Below are 17,531 nucleotides of genomic sequence, written 5' to 3'. Positions count from 1 at the left end.
ATCTCCGATTGAAACCAGAAATTAAAAACCGGGTTATTCTCGGAACCCTTGAGTCTGAAGGATCGAGAGAACTCAGGGAGCGCTACTAGATAGAGTCATCGAAGTTTAGTACACATTGTCTTAGAAATTGATTGTTTGTAAAAAAAAAAAAAAAATTATTACCTGAAAGGGTTAATGTAAAATAAGTACATAATTGAACGGCTCCAGGTAGAGTGAATATTGTTGACGTTATACTATAATCTTAAGTAAGAATTGGATAAGCTACTATTTGTAAGACTCATTTTATACACAGGTGTTTTATAACACAGACAAATTATTTTAGTTAAGACTGGCTTTTTTGAGCCAAATATAAAGCGACAGTAAGAGACTCTAGTAAGCTCGTACTATTGTCTAACACAGCACTTTTAAGTGATTAGACTAAATGTATCGCACACCGTGCAAAATGGATAAAGTGGCATCTGCAGACCAGTCAAATCAGACGGAGACGGCAGGACCGTCGAAGTTAGACGAAACATATGACTTTGGTGTTGTGACTGAAAGAACCAGGGGTAAAACTGACCTTGAAAGCCACAAACCAACAGAGGTGAGGAAAAGTATAAATGACTGGGAAGCGGGAGTTCCAGATGCCAAACAAACATACTCCCCGGAGAAATCTTTTCCTTCAGATCCTTCTAAAATTAAATCAAAAACAACGCTCTCGCAGGCTAAAAGCATAGGAGGGAGAAGACCTTCGGCAGAAACAGGAAATTCACCGAAACAACCTAGCACAAAGTATATAAGCAGAATCTCAGAAGCGCGTGCCTGTGCTTTAAAAGCAAAAATGCAGCTGGGAGCTTCTAGAAATACAAAAAGAGAGATCGTTGCGGAAGTACTGAATGCGGTTGAAAGACTTGTGCAGTTAGTCAGGGAAGCGGAATCGGAGCGTGGTGCTTCTGCCAAAGAAAAAGAAAAGACCTCAAATCAGCCGATCAGAGGCGATAAAGTAGAGGAAGACCACAGCCTCGAACCAGAAGAATACCAGGATCTAATAAAAAATACCAACAGGAAGTTGGATGAAGTTATACAGATTCAGCGGCATGAGTTCGAGCAACAAAAGCGTATGACCGAAGCTACAAGCAAACGGCTTGACGAAATGAAAACACAGATGACACAGATGCTTTCCATACAGGAAAAAATCCAAAATGAACAAAAGCTATCTACAAACGAAAGCTCGGGAGAATGTAATAGTCAGCTGAGGGAAATCAAGTCCCAGATTACAGAATTTACGAATATCCAAGAAGAGATACGCAAAGATATAAACACCACGAGAAATAAAACGGTATCATATGCGGAAGTCCTTGCTGGTAAAAGTGCCGCACAGCATACTCCTTCCCAAAACCCCAAACACACGATAATAGTGTCTTCCACGGAAGGAAAAGACATCAGTGAGGAAGTATTGGAAAAGATAAGAAAAGCAGTGAATGCCAAAGGAGAAGCAATCCAAATAGATCGCACGAGAAAAGCGAGAAACGGAAAGGTGGTCGTTAGCTGCAATTCGGAACAAAATCTTAAAAAAGTCACCCAAAAATTGCAAAGTAACGAGAGCCTTTAAGCACAAAAAGCCCAAAATAAAGATCCATTAGTAATTATAAGAGACCTTCTGGCTTACAACACAGATGAAGATATTATAACAGCGCTAAAAAAACAGAACAGACACTCTTGCGCATATACCGGAAGAGGAGTACAGAGCAACTGTAAAGTACAGACGCAAAGCTAGAAACCTTCACGAGAACCATGTGGTCTTGCAGGTCTCGCCAAAAGTCCACCAAAATCTGATAGCTGCCGGCGTCGTCTACATAGACATCCAGAAAAGAACAGTCAAGGATCAGTCTCCTCTGATCCAATGCACAAAGTGCCTCGGTTTCGGCCATGGCAAAAAGACGCACATCTACGGAGAGTCTGTGTAGCCATTGTTCTGGTCCACACCTAAGGTCAGAATGTCCATCTGGGATATCAGGTGATGGACCCAGTTGTAGAAACTGTTGCTTAGCAAAGATGGACACCAGTAACCATAATGCGTTCGACTCTGAATGTCCAGTGAAGAAGAGATGGGACGCGGTGGCGAGGAGTAGTGTAGCTTACTGCTAAAGGCGTCCAAATGGAAATAAAGTATATTATAATACAAGCCAACATGGAGTTCTGCACGAAACTAGAACGGGAAAGCATATGGGACGAAATTTACAGGGCACTTAATAAAACACATAAATTAGAAAGGGACCAAATGCTTGTAGCGAACGGCAGTCAATTGAGCTCGAAAGAGTCAGGGAAGCTGCTCGTTAAAAAATTCTACCCTGGTGATAATGAGGAAAAGGAAACATCAACAAAAAATTTTCTCTCGAACGCTAGAAAAACGAAAAAAACTGTTAAAAATTTAAAATTGGACCTTTTATGGGTCCAAATGTTGACAGGTCAAGGCAGTTTCTCCTCTTATTATTTAAGTAGGCTTAGATGTAAAACAGACCCAACGTGTATCTGCGACCCGGACGCGGAGGAAAATGTATTCCATTTATTTTGCTTAAAGATTGGCCATAAGGCGAAACAACTCGAAGGGATTTTACCGAATACTGCATCCGGGTGGTGGAGGACGCTGTGCGTAGAAATTAAAATGAGTAAGAAAGATATGTAAATTGTATATATTAGAATATATACAGGTGACATATACCAGATTAGTGATAAGCAACAACGTAATAAGTATAAGATTAAAAAAATAATAATAAAAAAAGAAGGCCAGAAAAATAAATAAATAAATAAAAAAAGAACCAAAATATATAACATTTATAACAAAAACTAAGGAAAACGACTATGGTAACCATAGTCATAAAACAAAAAAAAAAAAAAAAACAAAGGCCAGCACAGCTAATACTAGAAGTAAGGTATAACAACTAAGCAAAGATTCGAGGACACGCCTTGACCTGGAGATGTACACATAGAAGGATCTAGAAAAAAGGCATCGACCTCCATGTCGATGGATCAATTTAAAAAGTGGGGAGATTGGCACATTGGGGTTTTTAGAAAAAAAAAAAAACCTAACCTAACCTAACCATGGACGCGGTCTTGGTCCAGCTCTTCACGGGGCACGGGGGGTTCTCTGAGTACCTTCATAGGTTTAAGCTCAAGGAGGACCCCTCGTGCTTCTGTGAACCGGGCGTGGACCAGACCGTGATCCACCTTGTGGCCCGGTGTCCCGCATTCGGGGGACTCCGGTTCGGCTTCGAGTGCCGGTCTGGAATTCAAGTCAGGGAGGAGACAATACCCTCCCTGATAGGCGGAGAATGCAAATTACAATTCCTATCCCTTTGCAGGAAAATAGCTAGCAGTGCAATAAAAAGCAATAAAACACAAACCTAGAAAATAAATAAAATGCATATATTAATAATAGGATAAATAAAAATGTAACTGTGATAAAAATAATAATTACTATATGTGAAATAAAATGTTATAAAATGCTATTGAAATGAAAATAGCAAGGGAGGAATGTAAGATGACTAGAATAAAAGCGAAAGACAGAAGAAATGTGGAATGACAGACAGAAGTAACGAAAGATATTGTGAAGAATGAAAGAGAAGAGAAAGAAAATAAAATAATTAAGTGAATAAATTAAATGCTTATAAAGTCCCTATCCCAACATAAATAGGGGTACGAGAGGCCCCCAATAGCGGGGGCCATAAAAAAAAGAAACCTAACCTAACCTAACCAGTCCGCCGTGCGCTCCCGAGCAGATAACACGCTCCCACATGGCTTAGACCGCTCCGTAAAGTTCGTAAAATAGTAAAGTGCTGGAAAAAGTGATCAAAAATTTAAAAAATTAGTGTCAAAAAAAGCGCGCATTTATCCCGAACGCGTTGACACCAAAAAAGTTAAAATCAGGCAACAATTGGATTTTTAAAAGCCCAAAACAAATTATAAAGTGTACCAGTGCTAAAAGGAAAAGTCTAAACGCTGCACGATTTCAAGCGTGAAATCGTGTAACGGCAACTGCAGCGAGGTGCGCCTTGTTAAGGCCTCTCGTTTGAGATATAAAACATATTTTTACGACCAGAAACGGAGGAGCTGCAGCCGAAGTAAGGGAATTCCAACTGGAAAGACTAGGAAATCCAGTTGGAACCCTACTTCTGGCCCTTAAAAGGGTCCGAGGACAGCGGAGGTTGCAGCCGGGAGCCGGGAGAGCCCTGGACTTATTATAAGTAAGGTAGCCGCCGAGTATTACACAAAATTACACAGAGTTTAGAAATAAAAAAGTGGTGGGTAGATACTAAAAGTTGTCGAGGACCCTGCGCATACTGCAGGGTGCCATCTGTAGGGCCCCTTTAAGGGCGGACAACCCAAAAAAACAGAAGGAACCTTGCCCACCACTAAGGTTAAATTCCTTATAACAAAATTAACTAAAATTTGGCTAAATAGAAATAAATATACTCGGCGGCTGCCACCGGGATCGAGGTCCTTTGACCTATCCCATAGCTTTTAAGATTAGGTTAATAAGACAGTAGTTGCAGTTTATAACAAAGAAATCTCAATAAAAAGAAGCGGACGGTAGACGCAAAAAAAGATAAAACCGAGCCAAATTTACGTCGCCGCGGCCGTAGCATAACATCTGGTGCGCGCCTGAGCGCCGCGGAGAAGGATAGAAGTACCGGGCGGCGCAACAGTCTCTTTTGCACGCGCCGCCGTGCGCTGTTGCGAAATTCGGGCGTGCCCCTGCGGCCGCGGACGAGGTCAACGAACCGGGTGGCGTTGCCGTCTGCATCGCGCGAGCGACGCGCCGCGCGTAATACTTTAATATAACAACGTCCTGAGATTCTTTGTTATAAACAGCAACAGTAATATAGTGGCCCTATTGCCTTAGGTTAAGACCAGCCCTATTGCACTAGAATTAAGCTTACCGTCTTTTATTATTTTATTTTAAAATTGACTTATTTGATTTTAAATTAGAAGTAAAGGCCCTATTGCCCTAGGTTAAGTAGTAGTAATAGACCGCCTTCTCATAGGGTAGGACAAGGAAAAATAATTATATATAAATTAAAGAAGAAATAAATAAACGTAGACCGAACTCAAGTCGACCCCGCTGCCCGCGCGCCGCGCTTCACCCCGCGTCGCCGAGCCGCCCGCGCGCCGCTTGAATAAATTAGACCGCATTCCAACCGCCCCCGCCGCCCGCGCGTCGCGCGTCACCCGCTTACGTAATCCGCGCCGCACCTGTGCCGGCGGCCGAGATCAGCGCGCCCGGGCGGAGTAATAAAAAAAATATTACAGGCGTAATAAATTACGCAGGTTAAAATAAGTTACAAGAAATCGAAAGTAGAAGGTAGAACAATAAAAAATAACGGGGGCTCGCAAGTAGTATAGTCGCCCTATTGCGAAGGCTAGGAATAAGTTAGATATAAGATATACACGTTTTTAATAATAGACAAATTTTATCTAAGATAAAATAAATTACTTATACAACTGACTAATAATAAATTGATTTTATATTTTAACGTTAATTTAATATATCAAATTTAACGTTCCAGACGAGTACCCCGACATGATCAGGACCCCCACAAAGGCCACCGACGCGGGCGAGGTGGGCCAGGCAGGCGCTAGTCAGCCGTGCAGGGTGATCACCTCGCCCATTAGAAGCGTCCGGAGGAGTGTGGGGGAATGGGAGGGACAAGGAAAGAAGCCCAGGACCTCTCCCCGTAGCGTCGTGCCGGCCGTAAAGGTAAAGGCGCGTACGTTGCCGAAAGCGGTGGAGCCGACACCTGCTCCCGCGGCGGCCGGGCAATCCCCGAAAGGGGACAAACCGGCTTCCGCGGACCGGATGAAGGAGGCGCGAGCGTGCCTAACAAAGGCGAAAGTACACCTGGGCAGCTCGCGCAACCTAAAAACGGAAATAAAAGAGCAGGTGTTATTAGCCATAAATCGGCTATACGAATTGTACAAGGAGGCGGAGCTCGCACATAGGGAGCGAACCCAGGACCCAATAAAGGGTCCAGTAGAGGAACCGGCGAGTGTGGCGAACCGGGTGGAAGTAGAAGCGAAGAATCCACCCGCAAACCCCCCGCCGGTGAGTCATTGCGAGCTCCTCAAAAAACTAGACAGCCACGCGAGACTCCTCGAGGCCAATACCAAGCAATTGGAGGGCTTGAAGGAGTCTCTCGTGGCTGAAAAAACTACACGGAAGGAGAAGCCTCCCGGCACGTACGCGAGCGTGGCGGCCGGCCCGGCAAAAAGGCCGCCACCGGGGTGCGAACCTAAGCACTCGGTGGCGGTCTCGTCGGGGACCGACACGGGCGAGCAGGTTCTGGGTAAGATCAGGAAAGCCTTAAACGCCACCCAGACCGGCATAATAATATTTACTATATGTAATAATAATTACTATATGTGAAATAAAAAAAATGTTATAAAATGCTATTGAAATGAAAATAGCAAGGGAGGAATGTAAGATGACTAGAATAAAAGCGAAAGACAGAAGAAATGTGGAATGACAGACAGAAGTAACGAAAGATATTGTGAAGAATGAAAGAGAAGAGAAAGAAAATAAAATAATTAAGTGAATAAATTAAATGCTTATAAAGTCCCTATCCAAACATAAATAGGGGTACGAGAGGCCCTCAATAGCGAGGGCCATTAAAAAAAAAAAACAAAAAAAAAAACCTAACCTAACCTGAAACACGACTTGAAAGTGGGGATCACCGATAAATCGGTTATACCAGTTTAACCTAGCGTAACTATAATAATGCTTCTCGCCCATGTAGGTGTCGAAAGTCGGTTCAGATCTTTTTAGCAGATGGAGCTCAAGTTGGTCCAGCGCTGCCGCCACTCCTATTTCCCTCTGGTCTGCTCTTTGGCAGCCCCATTCTCGCAGTACATTTGCAGTCCCCCAAATCTTCCACAGCACAAATTTGCTTTTTTCTGGTATAATGAATATCCATTTGGGTAGATGAGGAAGACTTGGCTTCATAATCATTATAATCTTCTCGCCATGCAACTGTGATGTTGGCATATACAGATTGAATGGGAGTGGCTGAAGGGTGGCTCCAAAATATTCGGATATATTGGTAACATTGGCCATAACCCTTTTACAATAAAAATTGCATCAGGTACAGCTTCTCAATGCAGCTTCTTCTTTGTAGCTGTAGGTATTTAGTGAAATGTATGGAAATGAACTTAATCCCAGTCGGGGGCGAGTTCTCGCCGGCCAGCATGTATTTGCTCATATTGTATTGCAGACACTTAAGTTTATTAATGTCGTAAACATGACGGGCATGTCCGTAGGCCGCGCGTCTGAAGCTCAGCTCAGCTCTGGCGGCGCTGTATGGGTCACGCCTTTCTATTTAACTCTTGCTCTAAAGGTTTTATTTATAATCTTATTTCCGACCTTCTGCTCAGCATGGTGAACAGTAAACTGGTGATAAAATGTGGGCAGCTACTATGAAGTTAACTTCATTCTCATCACGTTTTCACTGTTCTTATTTATGTCATAGAAATTGCCAGAAGATGAAACAATTGTTTCTATTGCATCTGAACGCCGAGTTTTGTACTCTGACAGAATATTTAAAGGTTTTTAATATTTTTAAAAATGGTAGTGGTCAAATCAATTTAGCGATCAATGGCTAGGCAATGATGATAAATATTGAAAAATATCATTCTACATCTGCATAAGCGCAGAATTCCCTGGGCATCAGCAAAAAGTTTGCCTCTAAGATTTTTTGTCCATTTTCTTATTAAACCACATTGTTCATTCCTTGACAATTGCAGGCACTTTATTTATGTATTGTCAATGAATTATTATTCATATTGATGCAGATTCATGTCGATAGCCTTGTGGCGCAGATGCAGTGCGACAGGGACGCCTGCAATAATAATACAGGTCTATAATAAAATACACGTAACACGCATTGCAATATGGGAAATAGAAATGTTAATATTAAATTATAATAATAATTGGTTTGTACAATCATGAACTATTTTCTTTTTGAATGTCAACAAATAAATAAAAAGATTTGCTTCATAAACAAAGGATCATATTATATTTATATGTATTAAATGCAGTATTCTTCAAACATTTTGGCTTTTATTTATTTCTTATGGTGTTATACAACTTAACAGATTTGGGGGTCACCTGGGCTATACAGTAGGTGGCCCTGTACCTGCTGCATTCAATTACCAGTCTGCGTACAGCAAGCATTGTACCTTTAATAGATCTCTCAGCAATGTCATATGAACTTAAACCAAAAGTTAAGGTGACCATACAGCAATAGATTGTACCATAGAAAGTACACAAATGAATACAAACAATTGAGCGACCAAGTAAACTTGTGGCATAAGTACATATTGAACAAACTCAATGTATTTATTAGGAAGCAGCGGCACCTACATGTAACAAATTAATGTCTCACCATGCAATATCATACCATCATCATTATCATTCTATAGAGAACTGCCATTTAGATTTTAAGGTTGAGGGTTCGATTCACAGCCTACAATCTCATATCATTCACATTCACTGTGCAATAATTATATAGTACTGGGACTACTCACAGACAAGTTTCCAGCGTATGTGCAGCACCATCCTCTGCATATGAAGTCGCCTCTGGAGGCGGCCTACGCCTTGCCGTGGGTGTCTATGGGCTGAAACAACATATGTAAACATTTATTTACATCCAAAATTAAATTCAAAATTTAATAAATACGGTCCCTGCCACATCAGTAGAAATTTGAAAGACATGGCGTAATAAATAAAATTTAATATGCACATTATTATGTAAGTACAGTTGCTACTTACTTTATTTACTCAATTTATTTGCGTTAATTTGATGCGAGATGTAGAAATGCAGCGGACAGTTGCGTAAGGTGAGCTGTTTGTTGGGGGTAGGATTTGATTTAAATAATATTAGTACAATCTTTTGTGAGCAGCTTTGGCCTCGTGTCTCGTAACAATTCACTATCCATCTTTGTAGTTTCATTTCATTTGATTTAAAAAAAATGTAAGATTTAGTTCTAAAATTATAATTAATACCATAATTGAAGTTCGTTTGTAATATTAAAATAACAGCTTTTTACTACGTGTTACGCATATCTATATTGTACAAAAACCGAAATTATTTTTTTTACATTTTTGTCCGTCTGTTCGAATTATTCTTTATAATGGGTGGAAAATTTTTAACGGAACTAATACTAGCACGTAGCCGATATAATAAGGAGTAACTTAATAGTTTCATTTTGGAAAAATTCTTAAATGAAAATAAAATTTAATGTACTTGATTATTTGTTACTTAAATTCCATGCGGGCAAAACTAGTGCTTAATAAACGTTTTTATTAAGTTCGAGTTTTATTTTAAATCTTAAATACTTCAAAACAGTGTCACTGTCCGGTTCCAAGTTTATGCTAATCTAGATATTGAAAAGATTTTTATCGGAAACCAAAAAAGATTAATCACTGCACCAACAATTAATTAATTCTTTGTTAACACTCACCTTTGAAGATTGATTAGTCATACGGGCCGCGCCGCGCCGCGCCGCAGGTCTGCGCGACACGACATCCGGGGAGCGCCGGCCGCCGCGCGCTGTAAAATGTTTGGAACTATGTTTGATGGCGCGCTCTTCGACTCGTATTTATTTATTTGCGCAAATAAAACAATAAAGCAGAGCACAGTTAAGATGTTTGTCACATGATTGAACATGGGCGTGGGATTGTGTGATTGAAAACAAAAACTTCTCAGAGCTACTCTCCTAAAATTTATGAATTCTTTACTTAAAATTTTTATTTACGTGAGAGGGTAACTGGTAAATATAAAAAAAATCACATTCACTCGCGACAACCATTTTTAGTTTAATTTTGTATTACATATATTACAGTGACACGTGTTAAAAGGAAGAACAAGATCAAGAGTTCCTAGAGATTAAAACTTGCTGATGATTTCGCTGCCTGCAGCGTGGTGGAAGTGCAAGTGAGGTAGCCCTGTCATCAGTTACGCGGCCGGCCTGAAAGATATGTACCTACACGGAAAGCGTTGACACTAAACGCAGCTAGTTATATTACTTCGCAGGTAATAGCGAAATTATATTGCATCGAACCTGGTGCGGCACAGCTGCGAACACCGTCTCCACGAACTAATTTCGAAGGAACTCGGCCTTGAGCGTGGACTTCAACAGAAAGAGAAAAGAGAACAAAACTAATACGGGACTTAAGAAAGTATATCACGATCCTCTCTGAAATAATTTATTTGATAAATAATTATTTAAAAAATAAATAAATTTAAAACAGATATATTAAATAAATTATATTTACATAAAGAAAGTTTCGTCTGCCCTCTAATGTTTGTTTTAAATCGAAATAGTATTTTATTCAAAACGTTATTTCTTGTTTAACTTGTGTATTTGTTACTGCGGCTGTTTACTCTTATTTTGTACCTAATTGTAAAATATGAAAACAAAACATACCTGATTTGGTGCCGCATAAGAGTGACCGTTGATGGAAGTAGCCCGGCGCAAACCTCCGACACACATCTCTACACGCCACCGGCTGGACGCAGACTGCCGAGCGGAGGAAGTTGAAAAGCGGCGCAGAATTCTTCGCCTCCCCCCTTCCCCGCGCGCCTGCGAGGCGCCGGTCGCGCGGTACTCACGCGTCCCGATTAGTTTTAAACCAAATCAAATTGTATTAATATCATACTGCAATAGTTTGATGGGCCCGCCGTACAAATCCAAGCAAAATGAATTTTAACATAGCGATTGTATACAACCACTAAACACATAACGCGCTTGCTCAACTTGCACGCGTACCGACCGTTTGCTTATGAATATAATAATGAAAGAAATAATTCCTATTGAATTGAGTTAGTCGCTAACAAATAACAAAAATTGTGTGATTTCAATGTGCAGTAAAGCTCTTTATTCGCGGGTACATGTTCCATAAATATGCCGCGAACACAGAAACCGTCAATACGGAATGCTAAATTACATGAGATTATAGGTGACAAAATAAAAAAAGAGGTTAAAAAAATGATTGAAAATTGAACATTTTGATTATCTTAAGGCTTAAACAATAGTTTAAAGAGTTTTGTAATTTTCTCTCGCTTGGCAGTTTTTAAAAGCTTATTCAGCTCGGACTTACGCGCTGCAGTCGCATGAGCGGTTTGCCTCCTAAAACTAAGACTTCGCTGCATAGACGGGTCAAGATTCATAAACACGTCTTCCGTTCGAACCCATCTCGTCCTTTTCCATCGCGATTTCTGCTATGTTTGCAGTCAACTTTGCACTTGCGCAGATTCTTCATTGTCCGCAGTCAGAGCAGGCCACAGTGTTTTACAACATGACTTCAATGTGTGTGGCTTTAGTTCTTTTAATGATACTTTTGGTTTTTGCTACGTCAAATTTCTTCCAAAAATTTACTTTATTTATCGAGCCATAAGATAGTTATAAAAATAGTAGACGACTTATCACAGAATAAATTGAAAACTGGGCAAGAAGTTATATCAATTTCCTAGACTTTACTTAGCGAAATAAGCTGTCTGCAAAACAATGTTAACATCCGACGTTCCTTCTGAGAAACTCAACTAAAGTACACGAGGAACATCGGACGGTCACAGAGTCAGTTCTGGGTCAGGTGCTAGGGAAATCGCTGCTCACCTGTGCACTAGCTCAACCTCACCGAGGGTCCCCAAATCGACTCTTACATAAGTTGAGCAATAGAATAAGTCTTAAATATTCTTATAATGACTTTCTAAAGAAGAAGTCTCGAATTTATAAACTCCATCAGGTTCCTTTCATTATGCTCGTTTACATTGTCAAAACCACCGCTCGCGGCGAAGGCTTGTGTCAACGCGGCGACGTCATGTTCTTTAGGCACAGTAGTAATAAGATCTATTTTTCTTTTTTATTAGTCCACTTGACGGCGTTTACAAAAAGTATTGGGTTAGATGCTCATCGAAATGTTTTTATTATTACGTGCAAGTAGTTATTACACTCCGGAATAAAGGAACTCTGTGCCGGGCGCGCAGGATCGGGTCGCATTGATTTAATCCACGAACAGTGACGCGAGCGAGGAGCTGTGCTGTACAACATCACGAGACGCGCTCTCCGGTGCGTACAACAATGCACACGTTTTATATTGATTAAAGATCCGAAAGCTTATAATAATAATAGCCTATTCGAATAAACGATATTTTGAGTTTGATTTTGAAAGGTCCATATGGGATTTTAAAGGCAGAGTGAACGGTGGCTACTGTGGCTATATTTGCTTGATGCCGGGCGCCGTTCCTCTTTCTGGCTTTTACAGCTTCTTCGTACTCGGGTCTAAAAAAAAAAAAAGAAAAATATACGTAAAACGCGACGCTTGACGCATTGTACTGACTAAATGGCATCTACTTTGTTTTCGGAGAAGAATGTGAACTTTTTCCCCGAAGAAGCTTTAGCTGAATTGATACCAGAGCTGAGAGAGGATCGGTTTGAGGGGCGATTGTTTGCAGGTGTAGAAGTCTTAGAGGGAGTAATGTTTATCTTAATTGTCAACAAAAAACTTTTGCACTTATTTCCATTCTGATATAGGTCAATAATTTTTTTTTATTAAAATGCGACATATCAATAACTTTCGGCAATACAAAGCCTGCAGGGACAGATAATAAATAATGTTATTAAGTCGTAATTAGAATGTTTATTGTTATTTATTATTTCTGAAACTACTGGGCCATATTTTATTGTATTATATATTAATTGACAGCGAATGAGCTACACATCCACTACTTTAAGGCTTTCACACCTATTGCCAATCACCCTGTATATAAACGCGTAATACAATTACACCTATCCCCCGATTTACACGGTAGATACGTTCCTGAGAAAAACGTGTAAATCGAAAATTTAAAATTTTCAAGTCAAAACCGTGTAAATCGAAAAGCTTGCAGAAAATATTTAACAGTTGTTATTTTTTTCAATATTTTTAGGTGTACACAGAAATAAAAATTGCATTGACAAGTTTAAATATTTAATATATTACGGAAACACTGTTTGTTTTGATTAATTTAAATACATTAAACAGAAGAACAAAAAATAAAACCAAAGGTGTTTTATTATCCTTTATCGTTGTAAAAAAATTACTCTCATTCTTTATTTCGGAATCGAAGGTTCGAATTTACTTTCATCACTCGAAGTTATTTGTGCCGATTCGATGTTTGAAGCAGAAATATTTTCATTATGAGAGATAATAATAAAATCGGTTATTAAAACAAAAAAAAACTTATTTGGTAAAACGTGTAAAACAAGTACCGTGTAAATTGAGGGATAGGTGTATTTAGACAAGCGCGGGTAGAAGCAGTCAAAGTACCTAATAACAAACGAACTTAGTGCAACACTTTTTGCTTAACAACAGACGTCGTTCTGAATGACGATGACCGTTACTTCTTCACCGATACATTTTCAGAGAAGTCAATGCGATCGTGACCGCTGGTGGGTCATTTTGAAGATATATTCAAGTAAAATGTACGCGCGCCTGACAAAAAATTAACAGCAGTCGTTATTAATACAGAAAGTAAATCACACGTCACAACACGGCGTCACTGTGATCAAGTCGCTTTCTTATCTTTATAAAGTAAATTAAAACTCCTCCTTGTGCATCACATCTGATTGCATCATTTAATTATTTTCCTGTTTAAGGAAAAAGACGCTCGAATAACGAACAGCGAAATTCATGTGACAATAATTTTAAATTTTAATCTTTTTCGCTTTGACATTTGACATGTTCCTTTTTTTATTTATTAAAAAGGTAAAAATAAATACGAACTGAATACACAATGTACAAGGCACTAGAAATATATATCCGGTAATTTTAAATAAATGAAATATAAATAAGACCCCAAGCGTTCATTAAATAATATTACAACATAGTTTCTTTTTTTATAATATAATCTTGCTTACACTGTGGCGTGCAGATTCCTCGGGTGAGAGGAGGCAGGGCGTAGAGGGCGTTTATCCTATAAACTCGTTTAAGGTAGCGAAGGTCAAGAGCTGACTGAAGAGCCTTGGCTTGGACCGCCGCATAGCACAATCTAATCGGATCGGACCACTGCAGCTGTCACAGCATATGCACCACCGCCTTGTTTGACTTGCAGCACGACTTCGAAGAGGCCGCCGCGAAGGACTTCGCACTATGAGAAATGGCGTCGCAACAGAACAGCGTGTTGACAAATGGCGTTCCTTTCGATACGCCGCGCGGCTGTCGGAACCTTTTGTGTCATAATTCCCGCGGGCGCATAAATAGCTATGCGGTTTACTTAACGCAAAAAGGTAATGTTTGTCGTTAAAATTGAATATTTTAAGAGTTCCCGCACACAAGGCCGCGTGGGATTCTCTCTTGGGTCTTGGGGGCAATGACAACACGAAGTTCGAACTGGAAGTCCGAGATAAATATTTAACTCTGGCAAATTGTAGCCCGGTCACATCGCTGACGTGCGCACGGAGAGAGACTCTACCCGCGCAGCTGGAGAATGTTGTGGCTGCAGAGAGAGCAGGTCGGCGAAGCGAGGAGTGCTCGGCGGCCGGGAGCGACGCGGGCTGACCCCGGCCCTCGCGGCGTCGTGAGCGCTAGTGCAATGCGTGTTCCGTGCATTGCGCTCGACGCGGGCCCGATGTGAGTGCATACGGTTCAAACTTAGTCCATATCTATATATATCTATTCTTAAAACTTTGAAAACATTAAGAGAGGGACTAATATATAGCTACTTCCGCTATGCAGCAGTAGTCATGCAATGAAGTGCATCGCCCGCCATCCCGCTGATAAATGCGCGTGCGGCAAACAATGCGAAACACAACTACCACCGTTAATTCACTCTACACTTTGTGTTTCGCCCCTCCACGGGGCATCCTCAGGATATGTTACACCGACCAGTGCCACTATCGCGAGCTAGCGGGCAGTGTACTTCATTGCACGACTACTGCTGCATAGCGGAAGTAGCTATATATTAGTCCCTTTCTTACTTAGAATGCACTTCCGCAAGGTAACGCCTGAATCTATTAGATATGAAAACATTGTTTAAAAAACAAAAGCTGTCAACCAATCACAAGGCGAGAAGCATTGTATAGCGCTCTCTTTCGGTCGATGGGATTATGTCGCGCATCGGCGTGGGATTCCCCTGTCCGATGCGCCGCTGACGATGACGTAATGCCGCTCCTGCAGCTGTTAGGCAGTTTTTGAAAGATATTTTAAATCAAGCAAATAAGTAACTAGTGTCAAAAATGTTAATTTATTTATATTCATTAGCAATAATATAACGAAACAATAATTACAATAATAATACAGGGCTAAATTTCATAATCATCACAGATGATCTAAATCTAAAGTTAAAGAAATGAAATCGAATGAGCACTTCGATGGGTCCCATGTATAAGGGCCATGACGCAAAAGTACAACTTTGCAGGAGACGCGTTCGAAGTTTAAATTTACTATAATTACAGATTGATGACGCCGGAGCTTGTTGCCCAAGCTTTTGCGGTTGCTTGTTGGCCAAGACAATTGTCCTTCTTATTTATACTGTTGTGTATACAGTTCATACGAGTATATACGTTTAGCGTTTTGCAGGTCGTATTGGCCGTCCTGCAATCGTTTTCATTAAAATTATATTTCTCTAAAAACACCCTGAAAGTGCCAATGTGGCCATTATATGTTTAGTACGCGCTAATTAGCATTAAGAATATGTACCTAATTTTTCACCCAAAACTCAATCAGTAATTTAAGTAGAGATAGTTCATCAATTAGAATATAAGTTATTTAGACGTCAAGTTTTTTATGCACCTACTCTTCTACTCCTGCACGTTTTGCGACAGGCTATCCTAGTAATGGAACTTTCGGTTAAATCATTTGAATAATAAAAAAAGGCGCTTTAGTTTCGTTTATGTATTTAGGTATTTATATTTAATAATCCTTATAATTACTTTTATGGATAATTAAATATAAACATGTATTCAGTCTTTTTGGTATTTTCGTGACAAAAATTTACAAAAAAAAACGTCGACGACGTCATGTGGTTCAAAGCGCGTCTGAATATATATATAAAGAAAAACGTGTAAATCGAAAATTAAAAATTTTCTAGCCTAAACCGTGTAAATCGAAAAGCTTGCAGAAAATGCATAATTTTGCTATTTAACAGTTGTGATTTATTTTATTATTTTAAGGTGTGCACAGAAATAAAAATAAAATGCATTGAGAAGTTAAAATTTTTAATATTTTACGGAATCACTGTTTTTTTTTTATTTAATTACAATACATTAAACAGAAGATTATCACTGTTAGAAATTGCTCTCATTCTTTTTTCGGAATCGAAGGTTCGAATTCACTCTCATCACTCGAAGTTATTTGTGCCGATTCGATGTTTGAAGCAGAAATATTTACATTATGAGAGATGGTAATAAAATCGGTTATTAACAATTGTTTCGAATTTTTTGTAAGATCTTTGTAAAGATCTTCTTACTGAGCCAAGTTAGCTAATAAACTCGGGATTCCCCGTGAAATGTGTACACAGCACACGTGTTCAATCACAGTAGCATTTAGTAGAGTGCGATAAAAACAAAAAAAAACTTTTTTGGAAAACCGTGTAAAAGCGAAAACGTGTAAAACGAGTACCGTGTAAATCGGGGGATGGGTGTATTTTGAAGCTGTTTCAGCAGTAGCGCGTATGGAGTCGCCTTCATTCCGAGTGTGGCCTACCTCAAGAAAGGTGTGCTTTATATTCAAATTTAACTGTTCTGCAGCGGACTGGTACATTTAAACCATAATCCTATTTCAGTTTTAGCTAGCGCAGTTGATCTAAAACTGTTAGTTCGATTCCTTAGTTACAATTTGTTTTTTTTTTCCATAAATAACAGGTGCCAATTGACTTTCCAATGTCAAAAACTGATAAGTTGTGTTCTTTTAACCTTCTGCTGTAATAAAATAGACTAATTTCATCACTCGGGGACAACACTGTGTAAATCAAAAGTAGCGCAGAATGGCTTCGTGTCATTTTATAAACCTTTATCCTTTTATTTTAAGGATCTAGCTTTATTTTTGTTATCTGTGAAATGTCAAATTAATATTTTTATTTTATGTATCCCTGTATTGCCTTGTCGAGGCACATTTAGATGGATCATTAAGATACCATTCTTTGTTAAATTAGTCCTTTCGGATAAAACTTAAAGATCCATCTTAATGTACTGTTGCTGTCCGTAACTGTCTATGCGACGATGTGACCATCACACGCTTGATCATTTCCGCATCAGTCGTTATTTCATGGTGATCAAACGACACGGTGATGAAGACAAACGCGCGAGGATCTCCCGCGTGTGAGTCTCTAACTACTCGTACGTGTAAATTCAAGTTACACATGCCTTTGTACTGAAACAAGAAATCGTGTTTCTCTGCAGAAATCTTTATTTTTGACAGCTCACGTGATTAATTATATCGATAAAATGCGTGTAACCCTAAAAAAGAATGAAAGAATCCCAGAAAATGACTAAATTAATAGTTCGGCCCATATATGTAA

The 17,531-nt window shown here is 39.6% G+C and overlaps 1 protein-coding gene across 1 annotated transcript; it reads left to right on the top strand.

The window, feature by feature from the left end:
• The first annotated feature begins 442 nt into the window (after window positions 1–442).
• On the top strand, window positions 443–1,591 carry LOC137923622 (uncharacterized protein PF3D7_1120000-like). Its single transcript, XM_068766840.1, has one exon. The coding sequence runs from the start codon at window positions 443–445 to the stop codon at window positions 1,589–1,591; it is 1,149 nt and encodes a 382-aa protein (XP_068622941.1).
• The last annotated feature ends 15,940 nt before the right edge of the window (window positions 1,592–17,531 follow it).

The sequence above is a fragment of the Battus philenor genome, unplaced genomic scaffold (assembly GCF_028537555.1).
Source record: "Battus philenor isolate CCGP_79_NKW_IND1 unplaced genomic scaffold, ilBatPhil1.0.hap1 SCAF_22, whole genome shotgun sequence".
Taxonomy (NCBI): Eukaryota; Metazoa; Arthropoda; class Insecta; order Lepidoptera; family Papilionidae; genus Battus; species Battus philenor.
The sequence above is the reverse complement of the archived record's forward strand: the minus strand, read 5'-3'. Positions and strand labels throughout refer to the sequence as shown.